The sequence below is a fragment of the Chamaea fasciata genome, unplaced genomic scaffold (genome assembly GCF_029207755.1).
Source record: "Chamaea fasciata isolate MVZ Bird 193981 ecotype frontalis unplaced genomic scaffold, bChaFas1.0.hap1 SCAF_1, whole genome shotgun sequence".
Lineage (NCBI taxonomy): Eukaryota > Metazoa > Chordata > Aves > Passeriformes > Sylviidae > Chamaea > Chamaea fasciata.
Window position 1 is genome coordinate 127901289 of NW_027094086.1, and position 23086 is coordinate 127924374.

The window sequence follows — 23086 nt, forward strand, 5'->3', positions numbered from 1 at the left end:
AGTATTGTGATTTCAGTTCTCATTGCTCAAACTTACCCCCAGACTGATAAAAGTTTGTTTTTGAAAATAAGCTTAACTATGTATGGGCTGAATATAAAGTCAAGGCTCTGAAGATTTCTCTCTGGAACTATGAATCTGGAAATTAACAACTTCCTAATAGGAATTCTTATTCTTCTAACATCTTAATTAATTCAATTGAAACCACAACAAAAAAAAAAAGCACAGGAATTCCTGAACTTTGTGAATGAATATCAAGAGCTGGTAACTGCTGTTCTGTTTTTCGAAGAAGATTTTAAATAGCTTCCTTACATATTTGTTAATATTCTTTACACTTTGATAGTCCAGGTAGTGGCATGTTTTCTGACTTCCTATTTTGTGTTTAGGGAGACCGAGGACTACCTGGGCCACCTGGACCCCAGGGAGCAAAAGGTGACAAAGGTGGAAAAGGTGAAGCTGTAAGTATAATTTTAATTCTGTTCTTAGTGTTCAACGACAACAAAAAGACCCCCAAACAAAACAAACAAAAAAACCAAACCAAAACCCCAAACCAAACACACCACCAGCACCAAACATTGCTATGTGATAACTCAGTATTTAGTTGCTTAGATTTAGTTACTTAACTAAGTACAGTTAATCATCCTTAGCTAAATGGTTCATGGATCTTTTGAAGCCCTTTCCTAGATACAGCACCAGTTGTACAAGAAGTTGGAACTGGATATAAATGGTTCTCATTTCATTGTCATGAAAGGGATACCATGTAACTCCATAAAAATCATTGCGCCTGCTCACACATGTTTAAATATAATCACTACTTTGAATTATTTTTTCTCCCTCCCTTTTCTTTACTCTTCTCTGATCAAGATTTCTAATACCATCTGCTTGACCAAATTTTACAGTTTAAGTTCCTTGGATTTTCAGCTGTTTTTCATACTGGGCAGTTAAATCCTCTTATATGAAGATTTTCCACCTCTTGCTTTTCCGATGGTTGGCTTCAGAGGGAATTAATACCTGAGTGTTCCAGGTGGCACATCCCATTACAAGGACATATGGTCCTAAATTTCAGTCACCCAAAACCACACAGACATGTTTGATCAGCCTCTCTCTTTACCACTAGGAATTGGAAATACTGTTGCCATCCTTCAACCACCACATGTCGAACTTCCACTAGCACTATTTTCTTTATGTGTCTAATCCAGCTTTACTTCATACTACAACCCTGCAAGCACTCCCAAATGCACTGAGGTGGGACCTGAGTGCTTCCAAATTCCTACTCAGTTCCAATTTCCTATCATTCAGACTGATGCTGAGAAGATCCTTTGGGAATTGAATTATTACATAAGGCATTCACTCAGAATTCCTGGTGTAATGCCAATGTACCTGACACATTTCATGCTGTGTAATGTGCAAAGGTTCTGTTGTGCTGTCTCATGGTAACGTCTTTCCCCCGCCATTCCATGCCCCATGAGCTGGAAAGACCAACTTAATAAAGCACTGTCAGACATGTCACAACAAGATTTATGTGGCTAAGTAGGTAGCAGGGTGGGTCAAAGCCATCTGCCTTAGGAATGCTGAAAGGGAGCCTGGGAATGGCTCCAACAGTATGAAAGGCAGCTGAAGGGGCAGATGAATTGAGCAGAGAGTTCAGGAGAACAGACTACCAAACACAAATACACACAAATGTGTTAGGGTCACCTAACCCCTAAATTTAGATGGGTTAGCTCTGGTATTTCAGTTGTCTAATGCTTGCAGCATATAAAGCATGGAGCAGTGTCTGCTTTCTCACTGTTTTCACTGAGCTGAGAACAATGTCCTTCAGTCGGGAGTTGTACTTCTTTCCACCAGTCTGAGTCTTTTTAGGTTTCCACCTGGGACCAAGGATAGCTGTTGCTCAGTACACATCAGAAATGTGAAGAAATTCTCTTCTTTGTTGAAGAACACAAATACCTGAGGACAACTACTGATATGCTTTATTCCTCTGCTGTGCCAGGGACCTCCAGGACAAGCAGGCCCTGAAGGACCACCAGGACCAAAAGGCATGGGAGATGCTGGACCAAAGGTATTTGTCCAATGATAGACCAATGCACCTGACCTGTAAACAAGGTAGACACCTTTCAAAAATGCATTGGATAAGAATGACAAATATATGACAAAATGCTGCATTCTCATCTCATCTTCCACTTTTCATTTCTGTTAGGAAAAAAGCTTGTAATAGACTTTTCTAATGTGACAGAAACTAGTTCTCACTTTTTCCTCAGACTGGATGCAGGTTTTCCATGCATCCAAAGCCCAGGATGTTTCTAGATGCTGGTGGAAGTCAGGATTCAACACAAGCACAGTATTGCCTAATAATTATGCCCTTCCTTTCTCTGGCAGAAGTGTGAGGGATGACACCAAAAATTTAGTTAAGGGTTGCATGGAACTACTGAGATATCTTTTAAGTTGGATTCCTAAGAGAAGAGTATAAACCTTTATCTAAAATAAATATTTGTTTAGAGGCAAAACTGACCAAAAACTCCAAACAAACAAACAAACAAAAAACCTGATAAAGGGATTAGAAGTACAACACTGAAACACTTCCAAAGTTTTTCATAAAACGCAGAATAGCTAAGGTCTTACGAAACTATAAGGCAACTCACCTAAAAAGTCACATAGTAATTGTTATGTTATAAAAAGTCAGCAATAGAGACTTAAGACTAGAATCATACAAAAAAATTGCTTTAAAATATCACAGAGTGGTTTTATTAATGATTTCCTCATTGCATATGTCAAATAAGAAACAGGTCTGTTGAAGGAGGAAGCAAAAGAAATATTGCCCAAACAAGTTTTTTCCCAGAAAGAACTTTCAACTTCAGTTCTCTGAACAGGAGAATTCATGTTTAGAATAAATTGCAATAACCTCTCAAAAACATCCACAATAAAGGAAAAATTGAAGGGCATTCATTCTTAGAACGATTTGATTTTAGAATAACCCGGAATGGTCCCAATGGCTTTGGGGTCTGAGAAACCTGGCTTTATGCTTCTATTCTGAATTGCTGCCTATCGGTACAAGGCATTTTACATCAAGTAATGCAAGAACTAAAGGTTGACATTTGGACCTGATGAACTTGAAGTTCACTTCCAGCCTTGGTAATTCAATGATTCTGTAGTGCTTAGAGTTTCCACTTTCCTTTTCTATGTTAATCATTGCCAGTTGAAGAGAGTTGTTCATATTCCTTTATAAAGACATCAAATCCTTGTTTATTGGTCTCTTCTCCTCTTATGAACAGCCTAAAAGGTATCACCATTCCTCAAGATGTGTGGAATGAATTATATTCATGATGCTAGTAACTGGGGTTTATTGGTAGCATCTTTTTCTGAGGAGGTATGATCTGTGTTTTGTTAGTGGAAATTATCAATTAATATTAAATTTAGCAAAAGGCCTGTTACTGTGATGCAGCTTTGACTAAGCCAAGGTGAAACAGCTGAGACCAGGATGTGAGGTTCTAATAATTTCATTATAATTTAATATTACTAATATAACAATGGAATGTCTAGGGATAGATTCTCTTATCCTTATCTTAGGCAAACTGTTAAATAGTTCTCACTATTCTTGTGTTTCCTGACAATTCCAGCTCAGGTCAGGGTTGCCATGTAAATTAAAAGTGTCCTATTTCCATTAAGTCATCTCCATTGTCACAAAAATTGTCAGAGTTAGGTAGTTTGAATCTAAGGTCCAAGTTGTTGAAAAACAGAACAAGTAACCAACACAATTAGGGAAAATCATGCTTACACCAAATTTTGTATGAAAAATTTTATTTGTGTTATTGCCCACCAAACCTGCCTTCTCCGAGTAATGCTTATCTAACACTGTCAGGATAATGAAAAATGCAAGAGTTAAAAACATCTGATAAAAAATTTAATTTGTATTTTTTTACTTTAAAATAGGTGGGCTTCTTTTTGATGATGCCCCTAGATTGGTGTGTTAGTCATGTTGAGTGAAATGTTTGTTGTTTTATGCAGAGTGAGCAGCTGTAGCTTTTGGAGTATATGAGTGATGCACCAAAGCAAGCATTATCTAACAAGATATATATATAAAATGTCTGATTTACTTCTCTTTATCCACACCAGACATAGTAAAGTGTGCACCGAATTAAAAAAAAGAAACTAAATACATAAACATCTCTTCTCATTCCCTGATTTTTTTTCTTCTGTTTGCGCATATTACATTCGGATTTTTTAATCTTTGCATAATGTCTTGGTAGCAAAGGTGACACAAGGAAAAAGAATTCACTTGAACTGCAAGAATTCCCCCAGAACTTAGTTCATAAAATGGAAAATATTCTGGTTTTTTTCAAATGAAATGTAAGTGTATTGACTACCTGTTATACCTTCCCCCACAGCCCCCAAAAGTAAGAACATTGACAATCTCTGCATATAAAAAAAGAACATTTATTTGATAAAAGAGGCTCATAAATTTACACACTAGTTAATTTGAAATTCCTTTGAGGATCATTATATAGGAATGTTCCACTCATCTGAATCAAAGCTCTGTTCTCTCTGCTTTCAGAAATGGCTCACATATGTGCACACTGCTAGACAGGAATTTTATGTACCAGAGGTCAAATTCACATGAAAACAAAATTGGAACATGTGGGATACATTCGGTCCTGGCAGAACCCTATTTTCTGTAGCATTAAAACAGAAGCACATAATGTCAGAATATAATAAAAATTTGATTTAAAAGCACTATGGCCATCTAGGAGGTGAGTTACAGACATTCAAGAGCAAGAGCACAGCACTAGACGTAAAGCAAGTAACTGGAGAACAGAAAGATTATTAAAATCCTTAGCTCAGTCCCTTGTGCACGAACATTTGGGCTGGATCCAGTTACAATATAAACAACTTTTGCAGCTTGGGGCTTGCCTATTTGAACTAAAATGTGGAAAGTAGAGATGTAATATCTTTTTTTTAATAATATGTTGTTCTTACAAATATTGTTATGTCCGTTAACTCTCACTAAAGAGAGTATTGCAGTGTCTGCTGTATGTTTCAGTATCAAATACACATACTTCATGGTAAATGAGGTATATATATTGCGAAATCCAAGATTTACTTTTCAGTTGACCATTAGGTCATTTAATGGTTTTTTTCTTGAATAAAAGGTACAGAATAGACATTGGAATCCCACACTTTACTGTGTCATGACTCGGCTTTTTATTTCTTGCTTCAGTAGTGTTTTTCTAGTTCACTGTTTTGCTGATGGTGTCAAGCTTGTCTACAAGCACAATACAGGAAATAAATTAGACCTCATCAAAGAACAGTATTAATCGTTTTTGAAATGAATTCCCTGAAGCATAGTTTAGTATGACACCTTAGGAAAAAGAACTGCTCCACTTCACAACTCATAAAGCAAAATAAAAGTCTTTTTCCAAGAAATACAGAAACTGTGAGGATTACTATAAAGCTCTACAAAAGAGCTTTTCAATGAGACATCTGGTATTAACTAAGCATGTGAGGCTAAAATTCAATCCTTCACCTGCAACGACCCTGTGGAAGACTGTGTTACCCATGGGAGGAAGAGGCAGATGACTTCAGGTCACCCTTAGGCTGTTTTTGGGCAGGGCTGGTCCAAGAGCAGGTTGTAGGTGTACTGGGTACTGGGCCATAAGGAATCACTTACGTTTGGTAACCTCTCATTCAGTTTCCATCACAGCAGCTTACAGGCTGTTTCACAGGCCACAGAATTCCAGGATCTCCTAGAAAAGTGTCTTTTAATGCAGTATCTGTATATTTTTACTCTGGCATCTCTGACAGATTTCAGAGGGAGGCTTGGACAGTGAAAGCTTTGGCTGCTCTGCACAACTTCTGCTGATGAAGAGCTGTCCTACAAACAGCTTAAGATTGTATTGGGGTTGTGACATTGAGAACAAATAAATATTCCTTTGATAGTAGAAGGTACTAGATAGGAGGATGGATACATGGCCGATGTCTTGGCTCTTTGCACTGGCAAGGAAGGTCTGATACAAAATCCTTAGGTCATCCAAAGTAAAAATTTCCTCCTGACTGAACGTGGCACTTAGTTTTACCCAATCACCCTGACAGCAATTTAGAGCTAAGAGCATTCATATACCATGTCTATGTCCTGACTCAAAGTGGCCAGTCTCCAGTGCTTTGGATGAAACAGGAAATGAAATTCAAAAGATAAATGTTACATCAGGAAGGAGAGCATTATAAACTTTAGACTAAGCCTTAGCCTTTGTAATCAGAGTTCCCACCTCTCCAAATTCCTCAAACCTGAGCATAGTTTGTACTTTAGTATGTTTGCATAGCTAGCACATGTGTTGGGACTTAGCATGAGAGTATCATAGCCATAGATTAAAAAACACAAATTGAAGTGATGTTGGAACCTCAGGAATTTCACCTAAAAGCAGTCACTATAATGACTGCACACATCCTTTCCAGAATTTGAAGAAAATCAGTAGAAGGTTCTGATTGTTTTTCCTTTCTAATCTGTTTGATATGTTGTTTCATTTCACCGACCCCAACTCAGTGACATTTGTGATCTATGATGTGATTTTGCACTTCTGTCCTAGATCGAATGCTCCCTCTGCAGGCACAGCCCTTTCTACAGCTTTTCCAAGTGCAAAAATAACAATTAAGAGTTTTTACAATGATTTCTTTTTAATTTTTGTCAAGAAATACTATTTCTTCTGCCCTGTTTTTTCTTTATTTGCACTTACCTGCACAGGAATAGGTTTAGGAATATCAAGCTAAACACAATTCAGAATATTCTGCATCTCTAACTTATCAGTTATAGACTTCTTCTTTCTTTTCAAGGAATGGAATTTTTCTTTTCAAGGACTTTTCTAGTAATCATGTGCTGACTGTGTGCCTATTCCCTCATTTGTACAATCATGGTGTGAGGAAAATAAAACTGCCTCGTCTGCCCCTGGGCATTTCCCCTGTCACTAATGTCCCCTGACTCCCCATCTCCTTTGCTGGGTTTGTCTGCAGCACGAGGGGCAGCACCAGGCTCTGTTACACTCATTTTCCCCTGACCAGACAGTTGCTGCCTTTTCTCTGCCTGGTGGTTAGGGGGATGAGTACCCTCTGGGTTTTCTTTGTTCTTCAGTAAAAGTAAAAATGGAATGTCTCTCCATTACCTAACCTCCAACTACCACCAAAACTGTTGAAAATTAATATGGTCAAAGCCTGTACATTTCTGATAAATTTGGCTGGAATCAACTGGTGTGTTCAAAATACACTGACTGGAAAGAAAAAAGAGAACCAACAAGCAGAAGCACAGGCAGAGTATATAACTTAAGCCTCATTTCCTTCTGAAATCAAGGTAAATGTATGTACATTAAGGCTTTTTTAAAAAACTGGGTGCTGTTCTTTTCATTCACCTACATTCATGCTATTAAAATTAATTTAGTTTTCAAAAATGCCTAAATTTGACAGTTCTGGAAATAAAATGTCTCTGGTGTCAGAACAAGCACAGTACCAGTAAAGAGCATCATGGTCACAGTTCCACTAGTAAGCTCCCTTTCCATCCTAGTAAACCCCTGCAAAATGCAATGGGAAAATGGTGGTATTTCCAATTGGGTTTGCCTTTTTTTTTTCTTTTTCTTGTTTTCTTTTTTGCTAACTGATAAGCCTGCAAAGTAGAGTCCCACCTCTGTTGGTGATTTTGATCACATGGATGTTTGCTTGGGAAATAATGTTCTTCACCTAGAGCTTAAATGATGTGGGTGCCTGTATTTTGGGATTTTTTTTCCTTAATATCTATCTATAAAGCAGCTGTTTATTTATGTAGTGTTTGTTTGACTTGCTTTCTAAACTCAGTAGTTTGACTGCTTTGTAAATGAATGGGAGATGTAACATTTACTGGGTGATGACTGACATTTCTGTGGCTACTTTCAGGGAGACCGTGGAATTAGAGGCCATCCTGGGCCTCCGGGGCCTCCAGGATGGGGAAGCATGGGTCCCAAGGTTGGTATGATGCCCTGTTGAAGTTTTTTGTGCTCTTTTGTGATGGTGGGGGCCAGACCCTGATCTCTCAGATGCCAAATGATTTTCATCAGTTATTGATTTACGTTGGTGCAGCTTCAGGACAAATCAAGCATGTAAACATGGTCACCAACCATACGCTTCTACCAACTGGATTAGGAAGAATACTAATGGGATGAAAATTGCATTTGCAGCTAAACTTTATGAGATTACATCTGGAGATTGAACAGAGCTATCAGGCTGGTAAATTAGTTAAATGATGCATTTCTTCTGCTTGTATCTATGCTGTTTCCAAGGTATTCTTTTGTGCTGGAAAATACGTTAAATGTGAATTTTACATTTGCAATTTTTGCTCAATCAACTTAAATCCAAATGATTTTGTTATTAAACTATTAGGAAAGAAATATGAAAAAAGTTAATTCTATAAGCAACCAGCATGCAACATCTGGGCAATTTTTTCTCCCTCAACTAAAGTGATTTATAATTACAAAAAGACATACTGATAAGAAAAGGAATTCAGTACTTGCCTGGATTTCTTTATTACATGTTTATCCATCAATTATTTTTACAAAGTCAATGAGGAGAAACATTATGTATATTTCTCCAACTTTCCATTAGTTTAAAGATAGATACAACTTTGTAACTTTTTTGCATAATAGCAGAGAGTAACAGAACCCTCCAATGCCATTTGGTATAAACTAGTATCTGAATGAAGAAACATTGCTGTTACCAACTCCAGATATGCAATAAATAACAGGGCATGAGTACTTTTTCAGGATGTCTCTGATTTTACCTTGCTTTCTGAAAGCTGCAACACTTTTAGTACCTTGGTAAATCATACTGATACAGCTTGTTTGAAAAGAGTACGTTTGGACTGAGTGTCAAAATCCTACAACTGTGTGACACTATGTGCTCTTTCCACAAGCCTTTGAGACTGAAAAATGTGTTCTCTGTGGGGAAACAATGTTTTGTTTTCAAGTGTGAGGGCCTGTATGTGGTCCCTCTCCTATGAGGAAAGGCTGAGAGAACTGGGGTTGTTCAGCCTGGCAAAGAGAAGGCTTTGTGGCTCAGATGACCCACCTTTTATATATGTATAAACAGTATTTTTCACAAGAGATTTTGTGAAAACTTGTGACTTTTTTGTTTTTGTCTGCAGAGATGATAATGATGACTTTTCAAACATCACTAATATCTCAAGTTAAATACTTAGAACTATAAATTTGTACTTCATGATAACCAAGTTTTCTTGTACTTCTGCCTAAATATTCAACATGTACAAAATCTAGGTAATATACATACCACTGAATAATTTCCACTTACTGTACTGGAGCACAATGATTATTTATTATAAGACAATAACCAAAAGTCCAACCTGAGCTTAACAGAAACTTTTATGAAGCTTGATCAAATTTTGAAAACTTTTTCAATTAAAAATAAATTTTTAAAATAGGAAAATCATTTAGTCTAGGTGTAATCAAAAGTATATTCTTCACTTTGTCACTTTGAAATGTTAGATTAGCCTGCCTGCAAACACAAAGGCTGTACCTGAGTTTGACTGTATCGATACAAATCAGCATGTGCTGCTTTGGCTTTTCTCTTGTCCCTGCCCACTTAGGATTTTCTGAATGACTGGTGCTCCTAGAAACTGTGACATCACAGGGGCTTGGCATATGCCCATAGTGCCCAAGAACTAGCTAAAATGCCTGGCAGATTTACTTACCCTGTGTTTTATTGCTCTGGTCCTTTGTGCCTCTGCTGTTGTGCCTCCCTTTTGTAATTGCACAGAGCTGTTCTGTAAACATGGTTTCTGTTGTCTTCTATGTGGGGAAAAATGAGGAAAATATCACTCTGTGTCATGAGTAAATTTAATTCTTTAATTATTTTCAGGTTAATTGTTTCTTTGCTTTCCTGAGATTTTGCCAAGGGTAATATACTAAGAGCCACAGTGAGAAACTATAAACCAGAGAAGAATCTGAACTAGAGTCTTCACATGGCTTTACTTTTTTAGCTTGCAGTGACTTTGGGATTATTTCCACAGTGTTACCAGGAGTTTACCTCCTAATCCTTCTTTTTTTTTTGCCTCACTGATTCTTATAGGGTATTATGGGACGTAAAGGCTTGCCTGGTCCTCCTGGCCCCCCTGGCATCAGCATACAAGGAGACAAGGTAATCCATGGTAATGTGATATCTGTTCAGTTTCTTCTAAAACTGCTTCTTAAAGAGATTCATTGTATTCTTTTCAATTTTTTTGCCACTAGATCAGTGGACTACTGCAAGTATTAATTTTACACTTAATTTTCATGTTCATAAGATATGCAATATTTACTTTATTTGCTGCAGTTTCAGTATTGTTTGCACCCAATTACTCTCCTATCGTTCTTGTCATTAAAAATATATTTAATCTGAAGAAAAAAGGCTTCTCTCTGCTACATCTTATTGATTTACTTAGATCTGTAGTTTCCTCTGGGCTTGCACTTGTGCTTCCTCCTTGCACTTGTTAAAGGCAAGTAACGGAGATCTACTGTGGCAAAACAAGTTAAACCAGATATGTAGGAATATAAATGAAATTAGGCAGTCTCCGACATACTCTTAATTCGGGTTTTACTCACCCAGTTCCAGCCACAACTTCTCCCCTTGAAAGGAGAAACACAAGCATGACAACATATTCTGATCATTCAGTTGTTAAATTGCCTTGTCATATATGCATGGAAAAATGTATTAAAAGTTAAGGCTCCAGTGGAGAACAACTCAAGTTTCTCCTGTTTTCCTTAAATCAGTATGCTTAAAATTGAGCATATGATTGAATATTTCCCAGGATCAAGAGTATTGAGCTCAGGTCTCCAACTCTAAATGGTCAACCACCAGTGATTCAGTAAAAGGGACAATGTTCTAGTTTGGTTAGAAAAATCTATACTGTGATTTTGGCTGTAGATACTAAAACCATCAGGGAATTTACTGGGAAACAGGTCTTCATTGGAAAACAGTGACATTCTGAAACAAACAAATTTATGAAAATGCAAGTTGTTTGCAAAATGATGGAGAGGAGAATCTTTCTTTGGTCCATTGTGGAATTATTTCATACAAGCTTTACCAGAAAGGTATAGATTCCTTCAGAATTTACTTTGTTCAGGATTTACTTTGATTATATCTTCAATGTCTTCCATTTTTATATTTGTGTTCCACCATTTCTGGTTTTATTCTGCAGAGGGCTCTTCCTTTTCTTTCACTGAGGTCTTTCATAACATAAAGACATACTTTATTATGTTCTTTCTTTTTTCCTTATTGTATAACTCCCTTTTATGGATTCGGACTTATGCTGTTCCCAGACTTTCTTAGACAGAGATCTCTACATGGTTTAGACCTTTGTTTCTCATTTGTTTGTAATTTGGCTCTATATTAATTGTTATCAGTAATCACAAAGCTAATACATATTTTAATGTGAGGACATAAAAAACTTTCTTTTCTTTTTCTTTTCTTTTCTTTTCTTTTCTTTTCTTTTCTTTTCTTTTCTTTTCTTTTCTTTTCTTTTCTTTTCTCTTTTCTTTTCTTTTCTTTTCTTTTCTTTTCTTTTCTTTTCTTTTCTTTTCTTTTCTTTTCTTTTCTTTTCTTTTCTTTTCTTTTCTTTTCTTTTCTTTTCTTTTCTTTTCTTTTCTTTTCTTTTCTTTTCTTTTCTTTTCTTTTCTTCCTTTGTTTGCTGAATATCCACAGGCTCTTTGCTCTTTTCTTGTGAAAACCATAAATTTTTTTTGCCATCTCTGGATCACTTTATGGTATAGGAAAACTCTTTCCTGTCTGCCTTTAATAACAATTCCTGCTGTGTTTTCAGAATCTAATATTTGGGAAATATATTTGTTAATTCTATGGGTATGTGAGGTCAATTATAAAAGCACAATTGCCATTCTGGACAAAAATGTTTCTGCAATCAAATGCAATTGATGATACATTTAAAAATATTCAGATTTCACAATATTTTTCTGTTCCTGTGGGAAGATAAGGGTTACCCAAAATACGCTCAGTGTGCACATATACACCTCTCTCTCTCTCCTTGTCTCTGTCTCTCTCTATATATTTAGATACACACAGATCTATATCTAGACGTTATGATGGCATTGCTGTGAATAAATATCTAAAGCATGTTTTACTACTGTAGAGAACTCAGTTTCATTATGAGGCTTTCCTGTGGAGGAACACAGTTCACTGGCACACTGTCAAAAAAAGGCATGTTTCTAATGCAAGGATGTGGAAATTAGGGATGTTGGAAAGTAATGTGTCCTGGTTATGAAGTGTCTTTGGGTTTGAAGACAAAACTGTAGTGATATGGTGGATCAAACTCAGCTGCTGGTGTTTCTGTAGCATTTCATGAGTTGTGTAGGTGTGATTGGTCTTGCCGTTTCTATTTTTTCCCTTAAAAATTTCTTTCTAAGATTATGACAATTTTTATATAATTCTTAGGAACAGCTTATTTCTGAGCAGCTTTTGAAACTGTCTTGCTCTGGTAGTGCCAGTTTCTTCTACCCACTGATGCTTGTTGATCTTCTGTCTATTTTTTCCTTCTACCTCTTCACACATCAAGCTTCATTCTTTTTGGCCACTTTTCATCAGATTAAAGCTACTTTACTCCTGCATTTGAGCTATAAATATCACTCCAAATATTTTTTTTACATATAGAGAGAGATCTTGGTCTGCTACGGTAAGAATGGAATGTCAAAAATGAGTTGGTTTTCCAGTTACTTTATGTTGATAGCTAAAGTCACAGATCTCTTTTTTTTGTGCTTGGTTCCCTTCAAAACCACAGTCTAGACATTCTGAGATCTGCACTCAGTTCATTTTGGTAATACTGGTAGTCAAGTTTGAATTGAATTACATACATGAATTGAACTGTTGAAGCCATAAATATTTTTAAATTAGTACAGCACATTTCTTGGGTTTTGCCAAATGTACTGTTATGGAATATACAATAAACCCTTCTAATATTGATTCATACTTATTGCACAAGTAGAGGAAGCAGGATTTGGTTCTGTAGTCGATGTTCTAAAGGGTGAAACTTACATGTGTGCTTGTGAGAAGTGTCAGCTATATGGGCATGAATTTACTTAGAACAGTAGGTCTCATTCAGTTTTCATTGCCTGAACAGCATCCTAACAATGTCAAATAGGCAGTAAAAAATGACAGCAATAAATCTACCATTTTCTTAGGTCTGACATTTATTACTAGTGAAAGACCACTAGAATACACAGCATATCCTGATTTTGGTTCATATGTATGTTCTCTGCAGACCTGCAGAGGTGTTAACCAGGAAGCTGTGTGATGACCCGAGTGGGAAGGAAAGCCAGTCCCAGTGCTGAACAGCAAGCCTTGAAACAAACTAGCACGCTGTCTCGCTGTGTTTAAAAGCCATTTGCATTAATACCTAAATGAGGGCCCCAAGAAGCACAATCCTGCTAAAAAGTGACTTAAAGGAAATTAGATTAAATGGCCACTGTGAGCCCCTGTAACACTGCAAAATAAATTGCCTTGTGCATCCCATCACCTTAAGATTATTTCCTATTTACAGGAAATTCCCCTAGTGGATCAGCTATGGAATTTGTTACATCCACAGTTTTTCAGTCTCCAGCGTCTACATAATAGTGTCTGAATTGCTGCTGCTGTAAGAAACTGGGGGGAGAGTAAGTTCTGCTTACAGAGGCAAGAGATTACATGTTAGCAGGTCAGGGATAGGTAGCCTTGGTGGCAAGCAGAGCATTTAATTCCCCAAGTTGGGGCTAGTGGACCAAGTGGTATTCACAGGACAAGGCTGTGAAAGCAGTGCTCCAGTGGAGATGTGGATGGTGGGATGCCTTGGATACCTTTCCCTAGCACAGGGCAGGACCACACTGCACCCATGTGCAAGCAGAAGCTGTCATCTCAGCAGGATCTCAGTCAGATCTGGAATTTGGACAGGCAAAAGCATCCATGGACATGATTTGTACTCTGTGTCTTCAAGGAGCTGCATCTCATTACCTAACTCCTGGTGAATTCCCACCTCATGGAAGCCAGGAGCCCTTGGTACAAGGAAGAGAAAGTTGGCTTAGGTGTGCAGTGTGCAGCTGTTTCTTTGCCTGCAAAAATCCATAAACCCCTATCCAGCACAGCAGGAATAGTCAGTGATCAATCCTGCTGCACTGGTGCACCTGACGTGAAGGCTGGATAAAGCTGAAAATACTTTTGTATTTCTCTGTCCATTATGAGCAATATGACCCCTTTAGACCCATTTGTGAGCACCAATACAAGCATTAAAAATAGATGCTTTAGTGGGACAGCGGGAGCTCTTGACTGAAAAATACAACTGACTAACCCTGTACTTGCACATAGTTAGGTTTGATACACGTGGTAACTGCTCCTGATCTCATTGACATTCTCTGGAGCTGGTTTTGATATCTGCATCAGGCACTGCTGTTATGTGAATTATATATGTAATGTGAATTTTGGTGAAGCATTTATGTACCACGAAACATAATCACTTCTAGCTGTGTTTAAAATGCATACAACAGTTGATCTGTAAAAAACATTTGTGTTACCCTATTAAATAAAGCAAGAAAGTTTCTGAAAGCCAGAAGCTATGAAGAATTTTCTGTTTTTATATATCAGCTGTGCTTTATAACATTGTGTGCCCACACTGGTAGCATAGACGTGCTTTTTAAGTCTGAGTACATCCAGTAGGGCATGTGTAGCAATCCTTATTAACAATTTTGAGCTTTGTAAGTGGACTGATACTATCTTTTGAAGTAACAGCAGAATGGTGTTCTGCTTCCCACACTGCTGAAGTGAAGAGTAGAGATGTAATCTTATTTACCTAATATCAGAAAAAAAAATCTGCCCTGGATAGGTCATGAATGTGTATTTCTAGAGAAGTTTTGGGTTGGACCTCATTTTACTGGTTGTAGACAGGATGAATAACTATCTGAGCCTCTGAGAGGTTATTTTGTCTTTCATCTCTTTCAGTGGAATGACAAATTTTCATTTAATTAATCAGGAATAAATTCTTCATAACATACTTTATAAGGCTCTCATGTATGTTCTGAATCATAGCCAGTTGCTTATTTCACCAGGGTTAGACCATTTTTTCTTGAAAATTGTGTGCTTCATCCCATAGTACAAATATCTGTTTTTTTCTGTGATGCAGAGTGTTCTAAAGTGAATAGAGACAGCATAGATTTTACATTAACTTTCAGTTAAACTTAAATTTCATATTCTGTTCAGGGGGAAAAAGGAAATAAAGGTTTGCCGGGACCAAAGGGATCAGTAGGAACTGGCCTTCCTGGACGAAAGGTAAATCCTAGGCTTATAGCAAGGAAAAAAAAGGGGGGGGGGTTCTTCCTTTATTGGTTATTTGGTGTGAACAGGTCTTTGAAGAGAAACAGAAGAGAAAGACATTACCTTATATAGCTAGCAAGGTATCTACTACTCATTGTCAGCTTTAAAGTCTATGAAAATCCTAAATGGTCATTAAGGATCAGATTACAAAGTAGAATCTAGAATGAGGTCATTTCTGTTAGCAGGAGAATAATTCTATGTTATTAAAATTATGTATTCAGTTATTTTTTATATTCTTCAGGTATTACAAAATGTCCTTTTATTTGCTAGGCTTTGACAAAGAAAGGAATTTCTTTATGATTAATGGCATTTCAGGGCTTTGTTTTATTTGACTTGTTGTTTTCTACGATGGTTGAAGCCCAAGGTTGAATCTTTCCTTACTGAATAACTTCCCAGTTGTTAAAATTGTGAGAATTTCCTACACTTAGCTATTCACATCCAAGAGCTTGGGAGTTTTTATGTGAATATCAAGCTCTTTCACACAGATTCAAATTTCTGCCTCCTAGTTCTATTTTCACTCACATTCCAAATGCCAGATACTATAATAATAATTAGCAATATTTTCACCGATCTTCATATTCATCTTGTATGTTGAGTAAAATTTGTGATCCAATGTAAATCTCTCCAAATACTTGCTTTTCTGTTTGCTATTACTATATCAGACTTGTCACGCATGAAAAGGAATTGTTTAGTTCAGCAGGAATTTTGTATATGTACCAAAAAGATCAGGTTTTAGTATATTTAAGTGTAAGAAAGTAGCACCACCACCAGAGTCAGCAAATCATATTTGCTTTCCCATTATTATTAATGCTGACGTTAATCTTGATGATGTTATATTCAATTCATAGACAGGTAATGGAAAGTAATATCCTTTGCTGTATAATATGATTTTGTGAAATAGAATAAGAAGAGGTCTTCCAAGACCTTGCTTGGTTGAAACTGGTTTCTTAATGCTGTGGAGGAGCTATTTACAATTTTCAGATTTACACCAGTTTGAATAAGATCAGAATCAGACTGAGAAAGCCAAAAGGGTTCTTTAAAACTGGTACCAATCACCACAGTGAAAGCTATAACACAGGACCTGAGTGTGTGATTCTCTTGGCTGGGTAATAAAGAGGAATAATATCATAATGGACAGTAATCTAGATAAATTCATAAGCTTTAACATTTAAATGAAATGTAAGCTGGTTAGTAATTTCCAGAGAGAAGTAAAAAAACTGTCCAGCATAAAAAAATGTCTAATTTAGAACCTGAATCTTATTTAAAATGTTTTATACCTGCATTATGTGAAAACTGTCTCATAATGTCTCAAAAACTGTCTCAAAACCCTCTCACTTTTTGGAAGTCAAAAGGTCTAGTCAGTTGAGGGGAAAGTGCAAAATTGCTTCTGAATGTGAAACTTATTTTCTAATGGATTTAACAGACCAAGCATGCCTCTTCATTTGTCCTTTGAAAGCTCACAGGTTTTCATTTGGCTTTTATACAGAGCTGGTGTGAGTTTGAGCACAGTGGCTATTCTGAGGCAGTTATAGTTCTCCTTAAGTCTAAATTAGCATAGGTCCAGTATCAACATTGTTTTACAGTTCAAGAAAATCAAAGAACAGAAAATATTATATGTGCTTGACATTTGCATACAGATGTCTTTACTCCCCCACTGGAACTAAGGTAATTTTTCATAGAAATTTCTTAAAGATGCTTTTACTGCCCATTTTGCTTTCTCTGAGCCTGCTTTCAGATATTGTCCTTTTAATACATACAAGAGAAACCATTAATAAAAAACCAAAAGAGCCAGAAAATTTATCTTTAAAGCTCAGTGAAGCTTACTTTCAACTCTGACAATCAACAAAACTGGAGCTATGACTGTATTTAATACAGTTCTTTTAAATTAGGGAGACAATGGAGATAAAGGTGATCCAGGGAGCAAAGGTGCCAAAGGAGAGATTGGAGACCCAGGACCTCCAGGGCCAAAGGTAAAACATGTTTTAATGTTACTTAAATTTACACAGTAGAAACTAGAAAAATTTGGCTTTTGTTACTTATCTCACTCTACATGTTTTCAGGGAACTGAGGGAAGAAAAGGTGAAGCTGGTCTTTCGGTAAGTGGGTAAATAAATTATTTGAAGCAATAGTAGTTTATCTGGGGAAAATATTTAAAGGTTTTATGATCTTACACAAGGCTGTGGGTGAGATATTTCATTGCCTGCGATGATTAACGATTTTTGTAAATAAATGAATATTTCAGCATTCTTAACACTAGAACACACAACATATTACTACTCTTTTTCAGAGAGAAGATGTTATCAGACTTATCAATGAAATATGTGGTAAGCATTCCAGTATGGAAAAAAAAGTAGTTCTGATAAAACACAGTGAATTTATATTGACTGAGTGGATTTTTCCCCTGCATGTTTTTGTGTCAGTATAACATTGATATGAAAACAATCCTCACTATGTTACCAGAGCTATACCCAAAATAATTCAGTCCAGCTCTGTTTCTGGGATCAGTACCAGTAACTAGAAATTAATTAATTTTTAACTGACTGTAAATCTGATGTATGAGTTCAATTAATGTTTTGAAGGTACTTTCTCATAAAATGTCTGAAATTGTTATTCTTCTAGGTTGTGGTATCAAATGTAGAGTAACACCACTGGAAGTAGTATTCGTCATTGACAGCTCAGAAAGTGTTGGACCAGATAACTTCAATATTATGAAGACCTTCATGAAAACATTCATTGACAAGGTTTCAGCCGACTCCGCTACAACCCGCATTGGCATTATCAACTTCAGCCACAGAGTGGACCTGGTGTCTTCTCTGAAGCAATACACAGGCAAAGAGTACCTGAAATCAGCTGTTGACAAGATGCCCTACTTAGGGGAAGGCACATACACAGCTTCTGCCATCCAAGAAGCCATTCACCTATTCCAGGCAGCGCGCCCGGCAGTAAGGAAGGTGGCTGTTGTAATAACGGATGGACAGACAGACACTCGTGACAAAGTACGACTGGACACTGTAGTAAGAGAGGCCCATGCTACAAACATTGAGATATTTGTCATTGGGATTGTACAAAGGACTGATACTCATTTTGATGATTTCCTGAAAGAAATGCAGCTCATTGCAACAGACCCTGATGAAGAACATGTTTACCAGATAGACGACTTCATAACGCTTTCAGGTAAAAGAAACTATTTCAGTTAGGGAAAACTGGAAATAAGCATGTAAGGGAGTCTGGCCTCTCCCACGGACAGGCAAGGCAGCCTGCTGACTGGCAGCTTTTTTTTCTCTTTTGGATAAAGCTCGCTCTATTTTCACATCATCTTTGGCCGAACGAAACCTTTGCCAAATTTTTACCTCTTGCAGAAACAATGAACCATAATGAACGTCAGTTTTCTTACCCAGGTTTTCTTTGGGATACTCCTCTTTTTGTGAGGGATTGCATTAGCCTTCCTTCACAGTCCTTTTGTGCTTGGACATAGTTTGATCCTAGAGAGATGCAGATTTCCTTCCACTTTGATGTAACATCTCGAACTCTCTCTCTCTTTCTTTTGGGTCTTGTCAGTCTTGGAATCCTTCTGCTCTCTCTTATAAGCACTCTTTCATCTTTTTGTTTTTGTTGGGTCTTTTTGGGGGGTTTTTGTGGTTTTTTCTGAAAGCCATAAGGAAACTTACGCTTTCACCCTGATTCCAGGAAATAAATGTTGGAGCCACAAACAAGGGAATGGGATATGATAGAGATGATATATTTCAAGGTATGTGTATAGTGGTTTGAAAGCAAAACAAATGAGAGGCTCCAAGTCAGAGATACAATTTAATAGGAAAAAAAGGAAAGAAAGTAAAATAAAATAGATGCAATAATACAAAAGACCACTGACAGAGTCAGAATACAACCTGAGCGGAGTGATGGAAGCAGTCCAGATGAGGTCGTCTTCCTGAAGCAGTGATCCTGTAGAAAAGTCTGGTAGCTCGGGTCCTCTGGGAATCCAGTGGGTAAGCGCCCCTCTGGTGTTCAGAGTCTCAGCTTATATCCAGGTTGGAATGCTTGGTTCCTCCCTCTAGGCAGAGCATCTCACAATGGGATGGTGAGTCATGTGATAAGGCCTGATGGGCCCATTAACAGGAGATAGTCCAGGAGGGGGTTATCTGTGAGCTGTGTAGCAAAGGTGCTGATGGGCCCATTAACAGAAGATAATCCAGAGTGGAGGAGGCAGGGAGCACTGCCTCACCTGGTTTCAACAGTTCATGAAGATGGCGATAGAATAAACTTCAACTCAGGACAATGTGGCTTGAAAAAAATCTGTGGGTGAAATCAGGAGAAAATCCAGAGGAAATCTATAATGACCCATTAAAAAAATGGTACATTGATCTAGACTAACTGTAGACCAGCCTATACTTTTCCTGGGCATAAACTTATTTTGCTATGCTGAGATTGGGAATGAAGTTAAGTCTGTATTGAAGGCATTAAGAGGAATTCAAGCTAAGGTCTGGTTCCCACTGGGATTAAATTTAAGACTTTGACTCAGACTCCAGCATTCAACATAAAAATATTCCCAGTCCCTGGTGTTTTTTGTTTATACAAATAAGTAGAAAACTGTTGCCCAGTTTTTCTTTTTCTTTCTTACATGTAAACTCTTTCCTTCACCCTCATTTTTTTGACTGGTTTTTTTCTTCTCTGCTATGACTTCTACTTCCTAGAGGGACTTGGTATTTTTATCTGTTTCTTCTTAAAAGAACAACATGGCACTAAAATAAATTAATTCAGAGACTGTGTTACTTTATTACTTATCGTTTGCATTTTGACATAACTACAGAGGATGGTCTTTCACAAGTCACTGTGATTAAATTTTTAGGGCTAATACTGCACTAAAAGCTTGTTCTGAATCACTGTGACTTCTTTTCATTAGCCTTTAAAAATGTCATTATTTCATGAATCTTTTCAGCTCTTGAAAATAAACTAATCACAAAAATCTGTGAGAACGAGTCTGCAATATACACCAGAAAATACAATATTTTATCTCCATCTCCAAGTCTGGAATCTGAAATTTCCAGGAAAGATGCTAACAGCCAATTACCTAAAATGACCACTTCAGAGATTGATATGCTTCCTACAGAAGGAATTAGCTACCCAGTGAGTAAAGAACTAACAGTTGTGAAATGTTTTTAAAATGTGTGTCTTTATTTGAATTCAAATATTTTACCATCTTTATGTCACCATTCACCTTTAAATATGCAAATGACATGTCATTTAACTAGACCAAAGTGTTTGAAAAAAATTTTAAAGTTAGAGTGAACTTATTTGTTGAGAACAAACGTTTACAAAAGAAATAGGGCAATACTGCCTCTCAGTTGCAATAAATGCTAACAGTCCTCACATTTTTAATAGGTCTTATTCATCTTAGAAGGGGGTTAAAACTCTTACATTTCTACTGTGGCAGTGGATAAGACATTTATTTATGTGCAAGCTGATTGTTAGTACAATGCTTCTTGTCATGGTCACACACTTTCCAGATTGTTCCCAGCCATATTTCCAAGTTATTAAGCCTTTGGTGTTGTTTCACTTTCCACATTGGGCTGAACTTCTAGGACTCCTTATTTGTTAGTCTTTGTTCCCCAGCTTTAAATTTCTCCTGACCTACACTGAGGTTCTGCCCTCCAAAGCAGTGCTGCTGCACAGACAGACAGGACAGGGGGAGCTTTAATGCAATAGATAATATTTCCTGGAGGTGTGTATCACCTCAGCTCCCTTATTAGGTCTCTGGTATTTTTCAGCCACTGTTGGAGCATCGGATTAGGATATTTCTCAACTCCTTAGGGCATTTTTATTGCTTTGCCTAAATTGGTCAGTGATAAAAATTTTGAGCTTTACAAAATGACTCTTATAACCAGATGGATAAACTGGTTGAAATATATGATGTACAAACCTCTGTAGCTGCATGGAATGAATATAGCAGACCATGATACTGGTATTCAAATATTAATTGAATACAGATTAGAGATAATTAAATATTACTGACTTAGTGTGGAGGAACCAATGGATTATCCACTATTAATCTTTGTAGTATTATTTATATAATATCATCCATAATTAAATAGTTCACTTTCAAAATCTAGGTTAATTTCCAAGAAAGAGACCTCATTGGGTAGGAGTGATTGATTTCAGTTTTTGGCTTATAATACATCTAGACAGATCTGTGAGACACTGAGGGTCAGTTTTGACATTCTTTATTATTAAGAAAAATAAAGGTAAACCTAGATAGATGCTGATTTTATAAAACGTGATAAGGATCAGAAATGGTTCTTAGGTAGGTTCTTAGTTTTATCAGATAGGATTGGATGCTCACACACTTGATTCTGGCTGGCTGTTGTTATGGTTAAATCTTCAAACTGTTGAATGATTATCATAAATAAACACAATCTTTTTGTAGACCTAGAGAAGAAATGCAAAATTCAAAGGACTGGATGAATTGTCTACACCTTTACATTTCACCTAGACTGAGTTCCAATCACTCTGAAGAGTTTTCTTAAACTGACTTTTTCAGTGGTGGTCTGTAAATGGGAAGATATTGAATAGTGTCAAATTCCTTTCTGTTCTCAGTAGGTAATCAACGTCTGATTAAGGCAGTTATTTGTACTATACTGTACTAAGGACCTTGTAAATCCTCTTGAATATACTAAAATATTAGGCAAATCTTTCTATAATAGTTGCAATTTGAAGAGCAGGGTTGACTGCTTAACACTTCTATCAAGGTAAATTCTAAAATTCTAATGATTAGTAACTGGCGATTAGCCAGCTAGGCTAGATTGAAGGACAGGTTGAAGGACAGATTGAAGATGTCAGATCATAGGCTAGATTGAAGGACAGATTGAAGATGTCAGATCATGCCCAATGAGTGTACTACATGTTAAGCAGCAGTTGTTTACCCAAAAATTCCTCCCATTTTTTGTTTTATTTATATTGCAAACTAAGTAATGACTGGAATTTAGCTTAGATTGAATGAATTCAGCCTAGTAGCTAAATCAAAGGCATTACTTTGCCTTTTCATTATGCTCTCATTGTCAGAAAATTATGGCTCCATAGTGAGTAATCACAGTAACCAACGTGCTGTTAATAGTATTTTTTCACACATTGCTTAGGAAAAATTTCCTGTGTAATTCTATAGATTTTTTTTTTGTCATAGCATCTATGCCCAGACAGAATTTTAAGCTTTTGACTCCTTTTGCAGCACAGTCCATCACTCTCCAGTTACACTGAGCCTCTGCCATCTGCTCAGGACCACACTGTGACCACCTCTGCTCCCAGAAAATCCATAATTCCTCCAGTGTCTAATATGTCTGAAATCAGACCCCTGAGTCCAGCTGTCAATCCTTTCTTTGGTGGAACTGCTGCTGAAGATCCCCAGCCAGCTGTGTGGCAAACACATGTAGCAACAACCCAAAAAAGTGAGTAATAAATACTGTCTGCAGATATCAGGTAGCAAATCTGTTAAAAAAAAAAAAAAGGCAAAAAAAGCAAATCCCACTCCCTCTTCCAATATAATTTAGATTTTCTTACTTTTCATATTTCTGGGTGCTCTGTCCACAGACATCACACACAGTCAGAGCCAGATTTTCAGACTCAGGTGATACCCTTGTGTACCAACTGCATGCTCAGGTATTTAAATAGCAGCTTCATTCTTGCATCAGGATTTAGGCAGTCTTGTTTCCAACTCATCCTGTATTTTTTAGGCCTGTTCACATAATTCATTAAT

At 37.0% G+C, this 23086-nt stretch overlaps 1 protein-coding gene across 1 annotated transcript in view; it reads left to right on the forward strand.

Annotated features, from left to right (window-relative positions):
• Positions 1-23086, forward strand: part of COL28A1 (collagen type XXVIII alpha 1 chain) — a 58656-nt gene that overhangs the window by 33933 nt on the left and 1637 nt on the right. The window contains exons 24-34 of the mRNA XM_066196967.1: positions 384-455; positions 1988-2056; positions 7903-7971; positions 10087-10155; positions 15229-15297; positions 17232-17312; positions 17403-17438; positions 17630-17666; positions 17962-18516; positions 20279-20466; positions 22562-22778. Coding sequence (XP_066053064.1) covers positions 384-455; positions 1988-2056; positions 7903-7971; positions 10087-10155; positions 15229-15297; positions 17232-17312; positions 17403-17438; positions 17630-17666; positions 17962-18516; positions 20279-20466; positions 22562-22778 — 1462 coding nt within the window. The remainder of the gene's footprint in view (positions 1-383; positions 456-1987; positions 2057-7902; positions 7972-10086; positions 10156-15228; positions 15298-17231; positions 17313-17402; positions 17439-17629; positions 17667-17961; positions 18517-20278; positions 20467-22561; positions 22779-23086) is intronic.